The 20562-nt window shown below is 39.1% G+C and overlaps 1 protein-coding gene across 2 annotated transcripts in view; it reads left to right on the top strand.

Moving 5' to 3' along the window:
• Positions 1-7557: 7557 nt before the first annotated feature.
• ACSBG1 (acyl-CoA synthetase bubblegum family member 1) overlaps positions 7558-20562 on the top strand; it is a 34029-nt gene continuing 21024 nt past the window's right edge. Inside the window, exons 1-2 of one of the 2 annotated variants that reach the window (XM_086620166.1) lie at positions 7558-7637; positions 16042-16124. In XM_086620166.1, coding sequence (XP_086476292.1) covers positions 7558-7637; positions 16042-16124 — 163 coding nt within the window. Of the gene's footprint in view, positions 7638-16041; positions 16125-20562 lie in introns of those variants that run through there. The other variant, XM_086620168.1, reaches the window with a different exon arrangement.

The following is a 20562-nucleotide window of genomic DNA, read 5'->3' as shown; positions in this document are numbered from 1 at the left end:
GAGGCGAGCCGGGGCGGGCCGGTGGCTCCCGCCCGCCTCCCTCCTGAAGGAGGTGGTGGCGCGCCGGGGGGCGGTTTCTCTCCGTCAGGTATCGCGGTTTTGGGTCACTAAAGCGTAATTTTACCGTAGCTTTCTCAGTCGGTGGCAGTTCTCCGCCCCTTCTCTCCTGTAAAATGCGTGAATTCCCGTTTGGCCGTGGCAGAGTGGCGGGCGCTGCCGGGCGAATGACCCAGCTCCTGAGGGGCCAGCGCTGGCTGCGTGCGGGAGGCTGTTAGTTATCCCCACAAGCTGTTAGTTGGAAGGAAGTTGTTAGTTACCCCCAAAGTGGGTTTCTCATACTTTATTCCTCAATGTTTTGGGCGCTACAAAATTAATTCAGCTAATGGCGTGCCCCCCCTCCATTCGTTTGTTGCTCGCCCTGTCCTCATGCCGGCTTTCGGGAGCGGGCGGGAAAGCTGGTCTAGTTTTCATCTTTCTCCAGGCAACCGAAGGCCTCCGATGAATTATTTACTGCTCAGGTGAAAGGAGATCACGGGCAGTGGTGTGGGAGCTGGCTAAAAGCCTGTTTTCATACAAGTGGCAAGTTAATGCTGTAAATCACAAGGGAAAAATACAGAAAAGCTGTGGGAAGTAATAACAGGTTTTGCTCAAACTTGAGGTGAGCAGGAACGCTTACAAGATGTATTTTATTCCAGGAAACAGTTCTTTATTCCTGGAAACAGTTTTATGAAACAAGAACATCTCCTGTGGTTACAATAGCCCCAAGGCCGCAGTGCTTTGTCAACCGTGGTACAGGTTAAAAAGTAAAGATGACTGTGAATCAAAGAACTCTGATGCGTTGTCTAACAGTGGAAAATGGAGAAAAAGGAGAAAAAAAAGGCACTGTGGGTTTTGAATGAAAAAATTTGTAATTTAAAGCTCTAGTGATAATAAAATGAACTCTTTACTGTATTTTGGGTAAATACTATTAGAAAAAAATGAATTAATGCATCTATTCGGTGTGTACTCCTGCTTATATTAAGCATGTAGACTTACTAAATTGGGGGGACCTAATCTACAGGGAAAAAAACCCACAAAATATCAACAAAAGGAATAGTTCGAAACCATGAGAAAGAAATCTATGTCTAAGCATAATTGTCAGCAGCTGAACATGTAGATCTGTGGTTTGCAATTATGAAATTATATTGACAAGTAAACACAGAAATTATTTTCTAAAATAACTATAGTGAGTTACTCTGTAAACTTGTAGGCTGAGAACTATCTATGCCTTTCTCAAGGGAAAAAACCCAGTTTATTCTAGTAATGGTCTTCACCTTAAAGATAAATTAGTTATAATCCTGTAGTCCTGAAGGTGATATTCCTGTTTAAGAAGAAATGATAAACCTGTTAATGGCTTTGCAGTAGCTGAATGCTTCAGCAGGTGAGAGGCTTTCAGAGCACATAATGAATTTCACTGAGAACTGAATTTCAAAGATCAATTTACAGTGTGTTGTAAAGAGGCAGTATATAATTTCTTTGAGTAGAAACCCCCATGTAGCTCTATGTAGATATTGGTAAATATAATACGAACTCAGACTTGTGGGCGGTTTCTTACTAGTAACAGTCGTTACTAGTAGCAGCAGCCAAAAACTTCACTGGTGTGGATCAGTTGCTTAAGAGGATTGAGCCTCCTGTTTTGGTTACTTTCTGTTTATTTTGTTAGAGGGAGCTATCAGGTTATATTTACTTATCTTTAATATTAAGTATTTGTTGTCTCCATTTTTGGTTCTGGTTGGTGCAACCAAACTCTTTATTTATTCAAAGAAATTAGTGGGCAAAGTAGTAAAAACTGGTGTTGTGGATAAGAAAAATAGAGTTATCAGTGCATCCGTATTCTTCACGTCATCTGCATCTCCTGCATCGCGCTGGTCTGAGAACTGCAATCATCCTGATACCTGAGGCGAATACAGTGCTTCTCTAGCTGTCTGGAGCAAAACATTTCCTGAGTATCAATACTGTATTTATGGAACAGAGTTGGAATCCTCAGCAGCTGATTTTAGTCATCTGGTTTGTCATAATTAGTAATAAATGTAACACAGCCTTTAGGCATGGAGACATATTTCTCAGCAATTACAGTGGTGGTTCCTTTATTCAACCAACCTGCTGATTGGGTGAATATGCACAATTCTGTTTCTTTTGCAACACACCTTGCCTCCTTAAGTACATGGTTGTTGCTAACCGGTTTCTCACATGAACAGCTGATCTCTTTCACCATTCTTTCCCTTCCTTTCCCTGATGCCACATGTAATATTATGAATCACCTTGTCACTTTTTACTTGCACAGTATCAAATTTGCTTGTAGGTGTAACAAGGAGCACAAGCAGAGAATTTCCGTTCTCTGCAAGTAGACAGGGCAGGACTGGGGGTGAGGAATAATTAGCTCCTACTGCCGGTTTCATTTAAGCACCAGAGGACTCTGCCTTGGGTTCTGAAACAGGTATTCCCACTGTTAGCACAAAACAAGAGTCAAAACGCTTGCCTCCAGCCTGGCCTGGGGAGAATACAGCGTCTGTCAATGCTACAAGAAGTGTGCATTTATCTTTAAATCTCTGCTGCATGAAATACTTATAGAATCTCCTTGTTTGCATTTCCATCTTTTGTCTATTAATTACCACCTCTCATTAATAATGCCTTCTCGAGTGTGAAGCTGTTGTTGTTGGAAGCAGCATCCCAGAGACACAGGTAAGAGTACAATCTGCTGAATTGCAGCTGCAGTTTCTTGCAACACCCTTGATTTTTTTTGAAGGAGTTCCAATAATAACTTTCATTACAAACACCTGAAAAAAAAAGTGATCAGGAGTCTGAGGGCTCGAAACTTATGTCTGTTTTTAGTCACACTACATTTCCATAAAGGGCTTCAGTAGTCCCTCTGGAAGGTGAAATCAGAATCACAACAGATTTTCCTTGCTGTTGACCTGGATTCTTTCAGCATCCAAACCTGAACAGGTATCATGATTTCTACAAAGCTGTTAGGAAGACACCCTTTAAATAGTATTTTAAATTAATATTTAAAATATTCATAAATAAATATAAATTAATTTTTAGTCTTATTTAAAATATACTTTAAAAAAGCTATTTAAAGTATAACAGTTTCATGTATGGACCTTTAATGGTACTGGAACTTTTTCCCCCAGAATGAATATCTGAAAAGGATGTTTAGTACAGAAACAAGCTGTTAGGAAAATCTTTTTGCTCATGTTGGAAAGAAAAGGATCCATATCTGCGAGGAAGTGTAAATGATGCCATTTGTTTTGAGCTGTTTTAGGACAGTGTATGGTGAGTGAAAAGCATCTTTAGAGGGTTTTTTCTGAGGGAAGTTTTAATTAGAATGTGCAGCAATCTGCAGCAATGAATTTCAAGTTATGGTAATGCAGGAGGAGTGAAAAAGACCTGTTTTTGTAGTACAGTTATGACTGGTTACAGGATGGGCATCTCTGGGTGGTTCGGGCCTGTAGAAAATTCGACTGCAAATATGACTGGACAGACGAACACCTGCAGGTAAATGTGAAAATACAAGCTTCTTACTTTCAGTCTAAACAATCTTTTCCCCGGAAAGAAGCAGCAACATTGTTTCTAGCTGTGCCTGTCCTCAGGCCAACTGTTGTTTTGACCGGGCAGGATGTTCTGCCCCTCTCCAGTCCCTCAGAAACAGCTGCCTCTTTCTCCAGATGTGGATGCACAGCTACTTTTTTTCCTCCCTTACTATTCTGTTCCTTAATTAGTCCAAACTGGTGGTTACAGATAAGTCTAAGATGTTTTTGTTATTAGTGCTCAGACTCCAGAAGCTTTGTGTAAACTAATCTGTGTTTTTCTCTATAATGTTGTGGAATAATTCTCTAGAAAGCAGAATGCGGGGTTCAGAAAAGCAAAATGAAATTCCAGTTGGTGTGGCATGGTCAGTGAAAAAAAAGTGTTTTGTGGGATAGACTGTGCTTCACCTGTTTTTGTCTAGAAATTCTGATTTGCGTATAGATAAATTCTCTTCAGTTCTGCAAGTTTGGGGGGATAGAGCTAGGGGTGACACTTGTCCTTTTCCTAATCTGGACTCTTTCATTAGAAATTAATTAATATAAAAAGTGTGTGTGAGAGTTTATAAAGATGTTGCTTGCCTGGGGCTTTTCATTATGGAATCTGCCTTCAGCATCTTCTCCTTGGCCCAAGCTAGCGTAAATTTGTTGATCTTTAAGGTGTACTTTCAGACTCATTTGTTTACTAGGACTTAATGCAGGCATAGCCACAGTAATGTTTGAAGACATGCTTAGATTTCGAATTTTCCTTAAACCCTGAAACCTACTCTCGTTTAAGAGTAACTGTGGAATTGATTATGTTTTTATTTTAGCTAAAATGGTTTAGAGGCCAAAATTCATATTTAATTCTATGAGAAACTGAAAAAAAAAACCCACCAGATATATGAATGTATCTTGTGTGGAAGCTGTATATAATCCCAGTAAATTCAGTTAACAGCCATTCAGGAGCATAGCAGACAGTGGGCTGCAATTAGTAGCAAGCTAAAAAGCTGCCAGGCTTTAAGAGGACTGATTTGAAATAATGAAAAAAGAGTAGAAGCAGTGTCACTTTTGTAAATAAGTATAACAAAGCCTTTGAAATAGAAACTGTAAAGGAATTAGATGTTTTGCTGGTGGTTGTTGTGAGGTGGATTTTTATTGTTTTTAGACTCAGTGCTAGAAGTCCAGTGTAACAATAGGAGTATCAGTTTAATGTCATGCTTGTACCAAAAAGCATTGTTTTACACAAAGATGTCTGTTACCAGCTAGATGATTTTTTTTTTTTTTTTCAAAAAAGTGCCAATCACAGAGTTGTTTTGTTACACGTACCAACAACCTGCTTAGACTAATTGGGATGAACAGCAAGGAGCATCCAGAATTAGTATAATCCTCCATTCTTTTTGAATAAGTAAAAGTTTTATGGAGAAGCATAAACGTTCGTGCCTTACAAGTAAAGAAATGAGGGAGTACACAAGTTTGGGCAGTTTCATGTTGCCATAGTGGCGTTGTGAGTTAAACCCGAAACATCCTGTCCCAATCGTGAAGGGGTGCTGTACACTCTACCCACGCTGAGGCCGATCAGCACGTTGTAGTTCTGTTGGTTACTGACCTTAGTAACAACGCTGCTTTGTTTTCACCTCTGTGATATTTCTGTTTGGGATCTTGTGACAGTGAAAGTTTGTAGTGACTGTCTCTTCAACTCTAAGTATGTCATTGATTCCTGAAAGATACCGATCATAATTGTAGAGCAAAGGGCGTGAATAGTACATGAGCTTTCTTTGCCTCTTAATTTCCTTCATAGCTTTGTAAGCCTGTCAACGCCCAGGAATCTTAACCTGTAGCTGGAAATAAGCAGCCCATCCCACTGCAAAAATTCAGTCTGAGTCTAGCGCAGTCTTGTGCAAGTTGCAGGCGGGTAGATATAGGCATAAAAGTAAAGGACCATAGCATCCTGTAAACTGCGGCGTGTAAAAATCACTTGAAGCTGAAGATCCTTCTTTCCTGAACTCTACGTAAGTCGCTAGCCTCATATTTTAGGATTCAGTACTTGTAACTCAAAGAGTACCTAGAAATTTTGTACCAGAACTACAAAGGCAAATTCTTTGAAGAACTGTTACAGCATGGTGTTCGTAAGTCTATTGCTAATACGACAAGACTATCTGACAATTGCAGGAAACTTACAGTGTAGTACAATCATGTGAGTTTTCTCTTACAGTCCAACAACACACAGTCCAAAAGCAACTCTTCTCCACCAATCCCTCCTGATAAATTCCCCTGGCTTCATAGCCTGGCTGCCCTGCAGCCACTTTTGTTACCAGGAGAGTGATTTAGTATCAGAGAATCCTTGTATTGCTTCAAAATAATTTTCTAACCATCAGTTAGTTTAAGGAAGACTATATGAAAAACACCATCAAAAAATCCTTTCTAAACCTAGTAGGTATAGAAGAGGGTATGTATATGTGAGAAGAAGATGTACATGTGAGGGTTTTTGTTCATTTGCTGAACAAAATGTTTAGGGAACTAACAGCCATTTTTCTTCCATGAGACCAGCCTGTTGCCTAGTTGCTCAGCGCCCAAGATGCAACCCAAGCAAGGTAATCAGTGGTTGTCTAATTGAATTCCCTCATATAACATGGCATGTAAAACGTTTTAGATGACTAGAAGAAGAAAACGGCATTGAGATTTCTTGCAGCAGAGTTTAATGCTGTTTTTTCTTTATGATGTTTCTGGAAGGCTAGTTGCAAGCACATGGAAGAGCAAGCCCATGGAGGATACCCAGTGGCTTTCTGAAGAGAATCATTGGAACAAAGTCAGAATTTGGAACGTTATCCCAAAATGAAGGAACTAAATCAATCCTGATAAAAATGAATTTTGGCTGTGTAGGATGACATGTTTTTACCATTGAAATATACTCTGTTCTGTGTTTGGATATTTTCAAAGCAAGTTTCTAGTGTGAGAAAGACAGAGTCCCACTGCAAAGCTTGCTTTCTTTTCCTTTCATTTCGAATTGCATTATCTACAATTAGGCATCTGGATATGGTACAAGATACTCTGGAATAAAATCCACATCTTTCTAGAAAGTTAGATGCTTACTAGTCTTACATTTTCCTAATCGCTATGGCTGTCTTTGTACCACTAAATAAAACATTCTGGATTGTGTTCTCTGGCTCTGAAGGCAAATGGCGTAGCACAGCTTGCATCCTCCTCTTCCTCCTCCAGACAGGATAGTCATTAACATCATCTCCCAGTAACAGCCCCGGCCTGATTTATCCCTTGGTGTAGGGAAATGCCAGTTTGCACAGACCAAAACCATTCCAGGGAGGTGCTCACTGTGGGTGGCTTGAGCCATTCCCTGGATCTTTTTTTATTTACTAGTATAGAAGTAGCCTAAGTAGCTAAACTAGGCTTTCTTACATCCTGGGAAGTAATTTGTTTAGTCATGTGTAGGAACTTCTACAGTATGTGATAGGCCTGGCTTGGTGAAGTCAGTGAAGTGCTGGTGTAGTTGTGATGCTGGAGGAGGTGCTTGGCTGTTGGAATACAGGGTTTCATAGGTATAATTGACTTGAAGGCATTTCCTAATGTAATTAATCTGTGTTTTCTTTAAGAAAATAACTTCATTGAATGTTCGTTTTTGAAATTAGAGTCAATAACATTAGAATTGATTTAACTTCTGTGAACGAATTTGTTGGAAGTCTCAGCACAAGAAAAGATTTGCATCTTAAAGCATTGTAGACTCATTAAAATTCTTCTCATGGATTATTAAAGAAAACTGAATTAAAAGGAAAGTTTAACAGTAAGCAGCTCACAGACACTGCGACCTTTCAAGCATGTTAAAATCAGAAAGAAATAGCTTTTGTAGCTGTAGTCTCCTCCTCTTGTGTTACGTGTTGTTTTTTTTAACAAATAACAAGTTACTGTTGGTTTCTTCAGTTGTCCAAGTAGCTTATTTATGCCTGACCTGCACAGTTTTTTAACTATATTTGTGACCAGCTTTAGAGGGTTTGTCAGCATGCCTAACAGTGGAGAGACTCTCAAGAAAAAATTAGAAGATGAAAATGCAGTGAATTTTTCAGAAGGCCACGAAAATGGGTAAAGTACCTTGAGTATTTATTTTAACAAATTGTTTTACCAATTTTTCGCAATTTAAGTTTGTCTTCTGCTGCTGAACCTTGATCTACAAGAACCTTGTCTGTCTAATGGTGTCTCTGCTATCTAATGCAGAATAAGGTGTATCTTTTGAGGTTAGAAAGAGTAAAAATTGTAATGAAGATTCTAAATGGATTTATTCTCCTATGCTAACTTCTGGTTTGGCATTAAAGCTAAACGCATCATTTGGTATGGGCTATGTTGCTTGTATCCTATTTGCGTATATCTAGTTGTATAGTGTTCATTTTATAGCACAGAGACTCTTAGCCCCGGAAATGGGCTCAGCAGAAGTTTAGAAGTTTGAGTGTAGCAGTTCTAACAAGAGGTGTGCTTAGTTCCTGTGGCTCAGCCCCTCACAGCTTAGCAATAACGTGGAATGCTGGTGAAAATGCTGGTAAACTACTAGACTCTTAGGCTTTAGTATATTAAGTGATTAATGGCTTTTCAACCATGTGGTGAGATGAACAGCATTCACAAATACCAGAAAATAGCAGAAAAAAATACCAGTCGGTGCTCCTGTACCATCCCTTCGTGGTCTCTGATGGTAAGAGCAGCACTGAAGACTCTAGAAGTTCAGTACCGGTTGTTCTGCACGTATTACAATGCATGTAATCTACTTTGAAGGGACTTTCAAAAATACCCTAGCTGCAGCTATGGAACTAGGTCTCTCTTCCCTTCTGAATTTGGGGGAATAATCCTTAGATGATAATTTGCCCTGGTTGAGCATCGCCTTCTCATCAAAGGCAGCAGAACTTTATCAGGTAAGCCGTATCTTAGAGACAGGAGTGGGGAGCTTAATTTTAGAAGCTTGTTTTAAGGGCTTATATTACTTTTTTACATGTAAGATAACCCTACTGGCTGCTGTCTTCTTTCTGTCCTAGGTAGCACAAAAGGAAAAAAAAATACTTTTTTTCCTTTTATTCCATCACTGAAATGGTATCTTCTGTTAGGGAAAGCTCCCCATCTCTAGAGTTTTTGGAAATACCTATTTTAAGACTAGCACAACACATCTCATAGGAAATATTTTAACTTCTAATTATTGTAAGTTTGTCAATATTGCTAAGTACTGATTATCCATTCCCAGAGACTGAACTATTGTGTCAGGTAGATACTTACTTTTCTGTTAAGTTAAATCTAACTTTACATTTGTTTAGGTAATGACTTTTATGTTATGTCACTTGGAAGATTTGTGTGACCCTTTCAGGTAAACTGTTAGTTGGGGACATTTTTATCATAATAGTTTATTCTGTTCTGGGCTTTGTAATCCTGGATAAGCATCATTAGGAGCAAACTGTAGACTTAATGTTTTTGGAAAAGAAAAAAGTTCAATAAATCTTTGAAAGCTTTTGAATTTGTTGTTGCTTCTGGAGTCCTAATGCAGTTAATACTAGAATTGTCTTTTTTTTTTTGTTTGTTTAATCTGTCCAAAGATCATAAAACAGTATTTGGCTTGTGGTTAGTATAAGTATACACTGACTCATGAAAGTTAGAATTTTTCTAAGTTATTAATACTATTTTAGTCTGTGCGTGCTTCTACGTGACATACTTAAGCAAAAAAAAATTTCCAGATTTTCTTTATTAAAAAAAAAAAAAAGAATTAAAAAACATATAGTGATGTGCAACCACTGCAAACAGGAAGCTTCAGTTTCCTGTATTTTGTTTGAATTCAATAAAAAGATGTTTAGCATATGGTTTCTTTTTCTGTTGAAAGAATATCACAGAGACTAGAACTCCAAATACTTTTGATGCATTCAAAGTCCTTGGCATAAGTACGTACTTAGTTTTTTGAAGAAGCCGGTGCATGTTGTCCTGTTAAATAGCGTTGTCCGCCTGGTGTGGTTTGAATCTAGGTAGCAAACTTTATATAGCTTTTCTTTGTATGCTGGAAGTAGTATTCCAGGCAGAAAGAAATAGACAAAATAAAATTCTAGCAAAATGTAAAGAGTAAAAAAAAAACTTTTATAAGGCTGAAGTTGAATCAGGGTGATCTGAAAACTGAGGAAGAGATGAAATAATGAGTTCTGTGTGACCTCCCTTTGCTGTACTCCCTGCAAACAGCCATACGGAGGCAGCTGCCGGAAGATTTCAGCTTTAGGTCTGCGATTTTGCTGTGCAGGGGAGAACAGAGCCAGAAAATCTGTACCAAGGTCAGCGCAGGGTTGTAGTATGCTCCAACTGCTGAATAGAGCCTTTTTCGAGGGGGAATAAAATAAAGCTGCATACATGTTCATTCCTTCCCATTCACCCACATAGTTCTCAGCTATCAGTAAGACTGGTCTGCTCACAAAATAAATGGCCTGATTTTGAGGCTATTTAGTCATAACAAAAAAAACCCACATTCATTTTATTTTTTGCACATGAAGAGAGTCTTTACTAGAAGGTGTATGCTGACTGTGTCATATGGTGAAATAGGTCTCAGCTGTTAACTTTATCTTTAGTACTTTGTTCTTAAGCTTTTGTGCTGCTTTTAAATATCCCTTTGTGTGGGAGGAAGTTATACGAGTAACTTGAGAAAGACTGGTTTCTTGGGCACTATGAAAAGCAAACTCATTGTCGAATCAGCTGGCCCTTTTTGTAAGAGTAAGAACATATCTGGCTGGTTTGTGGCCCCCTTTTTAAGTCTCGTGAGAGCATGAAAACCAATTAAAACCTAAACCTAACCTGGTTTTTGAGGACAAAAGGAAATTTTAAATAGAATGAATAAGGAATGTATTATAATAGTGCCCTAATTTGAATAGAGGAGTAATTAGTAAATAAGACAACCTGTTGTAATAGACAGCAATGTCCTTGTAAAGGACCATGAGGACCTCTTGTGACTCTTTACTTTGGTCCTTGATATGCAAAGAATCTTACATGTAATACAAAATTAGGGTTTAAAGAACTGAAGAACTAATACTGTGTCTCTTTACTGTGGTGTTTTGTTTTTTTTTCCCTTGTGCTGTAGAAAATGAGAAGACATCTTCAAAATGTCTTAGGTAACAATTCACAGCTCCTCAGAGTGTGAAGATGTACTATTTGCTATTTGGCTTTTTATGTGCTGGTCACAGATTTCTATTTAGCTGCTCAGCTATCAAAGCTTTGGCAGTATGTTGCTATGTTGACTTAAGTCAGAGTGACCTTATTGTCTTTTTCTAGAACTCTAGGGCAGATCTGTGATTCTAAATTTACTGTCTTGTGCTCCCTCCTACAACCCCTCCCCAAAGCTCTGTTTTAAAATACTGGATGCAGCACTTTCAAGATGCGTGGGGAATCAAGACAGGATTACTCATGAATGGGATCCAGATGAAGATACTTAGTTTCTGAGGGTCTAGGCAAAGTGCCAGGATCATGAAAGTTTTCAGAGGTACCCATAGGTAATTTAAGCTGTCACTTTTTGCTGCCAAAAGAATTATCAGATAATTACTTAATGATGCCGTCTTGAATTCAAATGCCTTAGTGAACTGTTGAAAACGCCTGACACCCAATGAAGAGTACTTTGGAATGTGCAGATGTAGACCTAAGACATGCTACCAAAACCAGCTCTAATGTAGATTAAGGTGGGTGGAATGTATATAGCTGGGTTGCCCTGGAGAACATATAACAAAAGCTCAAGGAGGGGGGGTGTGGTGTGGTGTGTGTAATTTCCCGTTGTTGGAACAGAAATAGATATTTAGGAAACTTGCCACAAAGAATGAAGCAGCAAAAGATGCACACTGATTAGAACAAGGATTTTTTTTTGCCTGATTTATTATGGATCGCTTCAATAATCAAACAACCAAGCTGGAGGAGTTTAGAGATGAAATTCACCAAGTCATCCTCAGGTGAAGCAAGCAGAGAAAGATTAAAACAAAATTTATGAAGAAGTTCTGTCTTGGAAAAAACGTGTATTTTCCAGTTCAGCCTATTTTTTGTGTATTAAATAAGATTCATATATAATAGTTAGGGCAGCAAATTAAACAAAAGTGTCGGAGAAAAAAGTATGTGTGCAAATGGAGATTTTCACACCTTGCTTCCTAAGATAGAGCTGCATATTACAAAATATTTATTTGGGCGAGGCAAACAGAGAAAGGAGTTTCATTATAAGATGGAGACTGTGTTGTAAAAAATACGTAGTAACATGCTTACTGCCGCTTGAATGTAGCCTGATGGGTGAGCTTGTAAACCATACGCTCGGAGGAACAGTGAAGGAGATGAAGGAGCTGCACCGCTCTGAATCATCGCAGTGTGGGCAAAACGCAAGCGAGCCTTCCTGAGAGCCATGAAGTCTGGAAGTAGTGCTGAGAGCATTCCCAGGAGAAGCTAAACAGATTGCTTTTTGGAAAAAGCATGTAAGTGACAGAGAAATCGTATGCACTCAGCAGACGCTTTAGCTGAGCATTCCCTCATTATTGGCTGTGTTCTTTGTTGTAGACAATCTGCAGGATAATTTATTGTGAAGGAAAGAAAGACCAAAAATCCTGCAATAGGTTGTAAAAAAAAAGCTTTGGAAGTTAAGCAGACAGGAACTGAAGGAACATGGTTGACCATAGCTTTAGCTTCACACCTTCAATATGTTGTTCTTCTAAAATTAGGCATCACATTGATCTCAACTTATCTGATATTATATCAACGCAGTATCTTCAGCAGTGAATATTTCTCATACATTAAATCAGAGTAAAATTCATTAATAAATATATTTTCACTATATGGTGAGCCCACACATGCAGTACAATATAGGGAGAATTTAGAGGACAGCAAATAGGTGGCTGTATTTGTCCCAGGATATGAGATGTAAGCAGAAATTCTAATTACCAGAGAAGGCAACCTAGAGCCTATGGAAGGCAAAGGCTGATTCCAAAGTCTCTTTAAAATATTGAGATTAGCGTCACAGTAAGTGGTGCCGTTAATGAGACACTCGGTGTCATTATGGTAACAGCAAAAACCGTTTTTCTGGAGTATAATGTTCAGCACAGAGCACTGCTGTTTCATAATGGTAAAAGTGCAGAGATTTAGCTCTTACATTTAGCTTCTGCAGTGACGATAAGAAATGGTACTGTATTCATTGGGTTCCATGTAATATACTTAAAAAAAGTAATTGCTGTGCCAGCAAATTCCGATGGGATGCTTTGCATCTGGTGAATCATCACCAGTGGTAAGGACTGTCAGTTACAACAGCCATTATTTTACCATTATAGTATCAGTTGCACATGCCTTACTGGCACTGCTCAACAAAGGTGAAACTCACTAGAGCTGTTACAATCTTGGAAACAAAGAAGGAAATGAAACTTTCCCTTTGTTAATCAATCCAATACAGAGAATGTTCAAATTCCTGCTTTTTAGGTTGGCCTGATGCGTGAGAAGAGCTACAGTGTGAGTAACACCTAGTTGGCCCAGAGTAGTGGTGGTAGCTGCGAGTGAGTTGTGCTACTTCAGGATTTGCCCCAGACCTCTGGATAAGCCGGTCGGCCTGAGCGTGCTGTGCCTTCGTCTCAGGTGAAGGGGGAGCATGTGTGCATGGAATTCAAGCAGTAGGCAAGATCTTGTTTGATAGAATGGTACCTTAAATCCTAAATTACCTCAGGAAATACTGTAATTCAAAAAATGCTCCTGCTAATGGAGCTACACAGAAGCATGTTTTTAGTTCTAGCTGGTCAATGTTGTGTAACATAAACTCAGTTTGTTCTACTTGGCTTGCTAAAATGACCTCTACTGTCATATCCTCTGTGTCTGCTTTGTAGAAGTTTTTATGGATTACTTTTGGAATCATAAACCTTTCTTTTATTATTATTTTTTAAAGCAAAAGCTAGATGTAGAAAATCCCCTTTTAAACTGGTAGTTGGATTTTGGAACGTGCTGTCCCTGCACTAATAACATTAAATAATTTATGCAGAACCTCAGCCTTGATAACAAATTTAGCAGCAAAAGTCCAGATTTTGAAAGCATTTTGGTGTTACTGGGGCATCTCACTACCAAACCATAGTTCTGCCATGTGTTTTCTCCTTGCTGCAGTACACTCTGTAAGCTCTTGGTCAAGCAGTCCCACTGAATTCTACTCGATTCAGTCTTACTTGAACAATTTCAGGTAGTATAACCGTTCTTGGATCTTTACTTAATTTTTAAAGGAATAACTCTTAACAAAAGCTAAAAGTAACAACATTAGAAATGTATTCACTCAGAAGGGCTGGTTCTGTATATACACATAAATTGTTGATGGAAGAGAAAATTTCTTAATTTTACTTCCAGGGGAAAAAAACCCCACAACTCTCAAATTGACTACTTAGTCCGTAGAGGCAGGTGGCAACTACTTTGCACTCAGTGTTACTGACTTTAACATTCCTAAAGATATTAAAAGCATAGAGCTCCTCATACCACTTTGGCATATTGAACAATTAACAGAGCAAATCCACAAGTTCAGACTTGTTGGTTGATTATTTTTCTCTTAAGGGAACATGATATGAACCAGTATCCTGTAACAGTCAGATGAGAATAAAGCAAACTGAAGAGATTGTTATCTGGGAAAAGTCATTAACGATGATTATTAAAAGTTATGAGTAGCTTCACAGGAGGCTCTTCTGATATATTTCGTAATCAGAGCTGTTTTCTTCTGAGGGCTTTTTTTGCTATTCATTTCCGCAAGGGTAACATTCAGCTATCTTTTGACTCAGACTTTATTTGTTTTGTAAAATAATACAAATGTAAAAAGCTTTCGTATTCAAAAGATGTTTAAAGGAAAATGTTGCACAAGATTTCTAAACATCAAATGTAGTTTTCTTTAAAATAGGAAAAATTTCAAGAACTATTATGTGTTTTGAGATGGCAGACAAGCGCTTGTTTTCAAATTATTTCAGATGTTTTGGTGTTTTGGTTTGGTTTTTTTTTTCCCCCAAATGCGTCTTCCTGATTTGTCATTCTGTCATTGCAATCCCACTTCATTAAGTCACCGTTTTCCTACGTATCAAACACAGGCTTACCTTTCAAAATGCAGTATAATCCCCTTCTATATTTAAATTACTCAGTTTCTCATCACGTTCTGCTTTCACCAAGCCAGTGAGTATTTTCAGAGCCTAACTCTCTGCTTATCAGACAAGCCCTTTCACATTTTGTCCCATTATGCCATTAACAAGAGAGGAAATAACGTTGCAGATGAGGTTAGTGATGACTCCTCATTTTCCTTTGGCTGCTTTCGCAACCTGTACTTCTGCTCTGAGACACGGAGATCCACAGCGTAGTAGTAACAAGAGAGGAAAAGAACTGTGACACTTCTGATTGGTGAAGAATTACAAAATCTGCTAAATTCTTGTAAAAGGGATCCAGCTTAGATAAGGCTTTTTTAAAGTATGATTTTTTTATTGTGAATAACAATAAATTCTAGGCATGTCCCACGTATTCTACAAAACGTAGTTGTTAATATATAGGGAATAATGTCTGACGTAGTGTTGGGTCCTGCCGTTTGCTGCCTGACACTGCTGTGTAAAAACCTGCTTTTGAAGTTGTTCATTATTTATTTGAATGTGGAGAAGCGCATTCTTTGGACTTTCTTTTTCTACATTTTGAGTTAATTTATTACACTGCGGAGGGGAAGGACTTCCTGAGCTTCCCTCAGGACTCATCTGTTGAGATGGAATGGAGGTAGTCCAAGCTTGTTCTTGGGCTCTGAAGGCTGCTGGTTCCCACCCCTTGTTCTGTTAACTGACTGCTTTATGCGGTCAGTCATTTCTAAATGCTTAGTTATTGTTTAGATTTTTCGCTGATATAATCCTTTGGAGTCGTTACTTTACAGACTTTCTGGTTTTGAGTTTGTATTATCTGTGCTTTAAACTTAGTCTGGTTAATTTAAGTCAAAAAAAGTTTGGTTTTTCCATGTGATAATGATAGTTTGTTTCTTTATTGTTAGGAACTAAATCTCCTTCTTTTCCTAGCCTTAAAAACAAACAAGCAACAACAAAAAACCCCTAACCTCAGAGCTTCAACAGGTTTCAACAGTGACAGTTTACAAGGTATTGTGATATTAGTGCAGTGGCAGTATGATCAAGGTTAAGACTGATAATTCATTCTTTATGCTTGCACAGTTCATGGCCTCTCTGTCGAGATTCAAAATTCGTGTCTCTGTCTGGTATATTCCATGATCTTGAAGCCAACAGTCCACTGTATGAAATAAGAATGTCATCCTTAGAGTGAAGGCATTTCCCTGTTTAACCTGATTGTAGTAGAGTTTGCAACAAAGAGGCAAAACGTTCTTTGGTCCTCTGAGCTTTCTGTTTTCTCCTATTTATATTTCTGAGTGCTTGCAAGCTGCGCTTTTGTTTTCCCTTGGATATATTGTATGTTGATTATACTGGATCCCAGTAGCAGTCCTGGATAGCTTTTTAATAGGTGTATTTTGTTTTAGAACCTTTACAGATGCATGGACGGTCTGCAGAGATTCGCCGCCTCGTTTGGAGGAGATGCAAGATGAAGCCATAGAGCCAACAGGTGAGCATGTGAAAGATGATCCTTGGAAATCTGAGCTCTTTTTACAATTTTTTTAAAGTAATTTTTATGTCTATTCTAGCAAGCTATGACTGACAATTTTTCAAGGCTGGGATATGGAGAGGGAGCCAACAAAAAAATTAAACTGAAACGAATCAGGGCAACTGAAACATTTTCAGGAGCTTTCTGTGAATTTGCATGAATTCAGTAGTTTCTTCCAGTTTTTATCTGTATTCGAGATCATTGTTAGATAAAAGTGAAAAATAGCCTGATCCCGTGGGAAATCATACCAATTCTTGTGTTACCTTTGGCATCACAGCCTGCTTACCAGCTGTCAACTCTTGAGGATTTGCCATGCTGTGTAGTAACTGGAGGTTGTAAAGGAATATCTATAGTTTGGTCAGTTTGTGTTGTGTTGTAGCATATGCATACTACTGCTATTGTAAACTGATTTCAGTGGTGAATTAAGCTAGTTGTGCTACCATGTGGCCTAGAGGAGGTTTACTAGCAGAACTTTCCAAGGTTCTTTGGAAGGTTTGCAGCCCTGAGGGAGCTCCCTGTTGCCTTGGTGAAGCTGCTGCTGGTATCTAAATTTGCTCATTTAAACAGGGAATATTTGTTCTATGAGACAATCGAAGCACTGACTGCCAAGTGGATTTTGAAGAAATGACAGATCTATGTAGGAATCTCACATGCAGGCTTTATACATATGTATAAATATATACTCGTATGTGTATATATTTGTTTTAAAAAAGGTAATTCTTTGATACACAATCGGTTTCTTTCCGAGAATTGAACTGCTAGCCATTTGCTTTCTGTTTTTCCAGTAAGCAGGAAATAAATTTGGATAGATAAAGGTGATAACTAACTTCTGTTTTCAAATTTTCAGGTCACTTTTTTTAACTCTTTGAGACACACATTGTATATGTAGGTTGTTACTGAGGCTGCCATTCTGCAGAGTACTTGCTTGTGTGCTCGTGAAGGCTCTGACCTATTTTTCTAAAAATTTATCTGGGACGCTGAGTACTGCTGTCAGCTATCTACCCTGCTTTTCTCCCAGAGGTTGCTGCTGGCTGCAGTTTAGAGTAATGTGCTGGGTTGTAAACCAGAGTGCTGCGGAAGGAATGCACATGCCATTCAGCCACTCCTGCAGCGGTGACCACAGCCTCTGGAAGAAAGGTGAGATGACCAGCTAAGGATAGAAGCCGTTCCAGCTGTTCCACTGTAGTTTTCCTGCAAACACACGTCACACCTCATCCATTTTAATTAAGCAATTCCTTTATTTGAGTTTAGGTATGTTTCTAAGTTGATGAATCAGGAGCTTACAATTTAAGTTAGCCTTTGTCTTTTATTTGACTTTGGGAATCTGTGGCACTACTTGTTATCCATTTAAATGAGAAGCAGTGTTTGACTTGGAAACATCACACAACTATGCAGGTGCTGAGAGGTGAAGTGAGGACTGAACGTCAAAAACTTCTCCCAAAAATATTTTGGGAGAAGGGAGCTCAGTGTGTAGTTGTGGTGGGTCTGCTTCGTATATCAAGAGAAAAGAAGGAGATTCTGGTGTTTTCTAGTTGTGCAGAACCATCTTTCTCATTTTATAATCGATATGTTCTGCAACCTCAGGAGTAAGTTTGCCTAATGAGGACCCTGGATTGTTCTGGAATTTTTTCCCCATTCTTTTCCACCGATGTATAGAAGCTCATTCCTGCAGAATCAGGCCAGATTTTGTTTTTTTCTAACGCATATGTAAAACCAGAGTAACCTTACTGTTGGCAACAAGCATTATATTGGCTTAAAACCAGTGTAAAGTTAAAAGAGAACTCATTCGTGCTTGTTTTATACTGATGGAATTGCAAAATGATTATATTGGAAAAGACCACTGGAGGACAACTAGTCCAGCTTTCTGCTTATAGGAGGGCTCATTTCAGCTGAGTTTTGAAAACCTCCAAGGATGGAGATTCCACAGCCTCTCAGTCCCTCTTCTTAGGCTGAGTCACCTGCATCGTGAAATTATTGTTCTCTAGCAAGAATTTTCCTTGTTGCAGCTCATGTCCTTTGCCTCTTATTCTTCTGCTGTGTGCCTGTGAGAAGAATCTGTCTTCTTTATAGCACCCCACCTTCAGTCTGTGGCCGGCTGAGGTTAGGTTCATTCTTTGTCTTCTCATCTCCAGATGGAAGAACCCAGCTCCTTTATGGGTTTCTCATACACGGTACACTCCAGGCCCCTGACTATCCGGGAGTTTCTTTTTTGGACTTGCTTCAATTTGTCAGGATCTCTCTCTTGCACTGGGGCTTTCAAAACTGTACACTGCTTCAGGCGCACCCTCAGGAGTACTGAGGAGGGGGAAATAATTACTTTCCTTGATCTGCTGACTGTTATCTTACTGGTGAAGCCTGCGATGTAGTTAGCTTTTATCTGCACCAGGAGATACCACTGACTCGCACTCAACCTGTCCACGAGAAACTGCAGGGGCTTTTCTGCTGAGGCAGCTGGCATCCAGTCCATGCTGCTGCGTGGGGTTGTCCTACACCAAGTGCAAGACTTACCATTCACCCTCGTCCAGCTTTGAGGTTTATGTCAGCCCATTCCTCCAGTTTGCTGAGGTCCACCTGAGTGGTAGTCCTGCCTTTTGGCATGTTGGCCAATTCCCTGAGTTTGGTGTCATCTTTGGAGCTGGTGAGGGTGCATTCTGTTGTCCAACACAATAATGCAGTCATTAAACAGTATCGTTCTCAGGACTAACTGCTGAAGAATGTCACTTGTAATTGACTGCTAGTTAGACTTAGAAATGTTGACCACTGCTCTCAAAGACTAATTATCCTGCCAATTTTTTTATCCACCTGTTACTCCAATTCCATCTGGTCCAAGCCTTCCAGGAATGCTGGGGGAGACCTTACTAAAGGTAAACGACATCATCTGCCACTAGACAGAAACCCAGGAAGCCTTATCTTAAGACCAAGGTGAGGAAGGCATAGAGTACATGAGTCCTTTTTGTGTCCTACATCAGTAAGTTGCCCATGATGTCCCTTGTTCTCCTTTTGGCTGTCGATGTGCCTGTAGAAGCCCTTCTTGTGGCTCTTCACATTACTCACCAATTTCAGTTCCAACTGAGTTTTGACTTTCCATTCCTGCATGCCTGGGCAATGTTTCTGTGGTGACGTTTCCTCCTGATTACACCCTCTACACACTTCCATTTTGGTGCATCGTAATCAGTTTTAGAGGCGTCGGTATTGTTATGAAGCTTATTTTGTACTTGTCCTGATACACCACTCCCTCCGTGTCACTTTGGAGAGTATCTTATTTCTCTGATCCACATTGGTAGTAGTTACTGCTCTTCACATCACTAATATTTTATTGCAATTCATAAATGTTTCCTTTTCCTCTGATGGAAAAGGTACAAGTTTCCATGAACTGAAATACTTGTGTGTGTTTTGGCTAATTTAAAGCATTTCGGCTATTTATTCTGTCTTTCCTGTTTGAGAGTTTAAAGTTAAATGTTTATTGCGGAAAATTGATAATGTAGCAGAAAATCCTCCTCCTCCCCAAGCTGTGGCCAGGCAAGCAACAGGAAGCTGGTTTTCATATTTTTTTTAAAAGACTCACTATGTATGTATTCTGGCTGATACATTCAGGTTCACTGGGAATTCAGAAGTTTTGTACTTCTGTTTAATCTGTTCATTGGCACAAAGGGAAGTTCGACACGCATGCCAAGCTCTCAGACTCCGACCTTTGTGCACTCAGCTCCAGCTTTCACTAAAAAGAAGTTAAGCTTTCAGGGCCAAAGACATCTTGAAGAAAATTGAAAAATAATGGGCGAGAGGAGGAATAGTGTATTTGTGTTGTCAGCAGAACACGATGGCATCATAGCTGTGGAATCTGGGATGATGACTGTCCGTCAGAAATGCCTTCAGCAAAGAGCTGAATACCTTCTCTCATCATTAGAGCAGAGTGATGTTTTGCAGGGACTGGCATATAATCAAGACACTGTTTGGTGAGTTAAATCTGAATCAGTTTCAAGCAGAAGTTAAATTATTGTTTTAGTTCCTGCTTCTCAGGGCACATCTATGGAATATCGCCTGGAGTTACTCAGGTCATGCAACAGGGCCATTCCACAATCAGTCTGTCTGTTTACTTGTCTGAAAGGTGACCTTGATTCTTTTGCATTTTATATGGCTCTGAGTTGTTCTTCCATAAACATCAGAAGTCATTTACATTCACAAATCCATTCTGGCAGTCACCAGAATACTTGCAGGTCAGGTAGTGAATAGAGAGAAGGTTTCATTCATATATTAACTATAAACTGTAGGGTTGGTGTATTTCTTTTTTATTTACTAGTACACAGCCTCCTTCATACATCCCAGATGTCCACCAGTTTCAACTAGATTGATCATTCATGTGGAAAAAAACGAAATCAAAAAGAAACAACTTTACTATTTG

The sequence above is a fragment of the Tauraco erythrolophus genome, chromosome 14 (genome assembly GCF_009769465.1).
Source record: "Tauraco erythrolophus isolate bTauEry1 chromosome 14, bTauEry1.pri, whole genome shotgun sequence".
Lineage (NCBI taxonomy): Eukaryota > Metazoa > Chordata > Aves > Musophagiformes > Musophagidae > Tauraco > Tauraco erythrolophus.
This window is presented reverse-complemented; position numbering and strand designations above follow the sequence as displayed.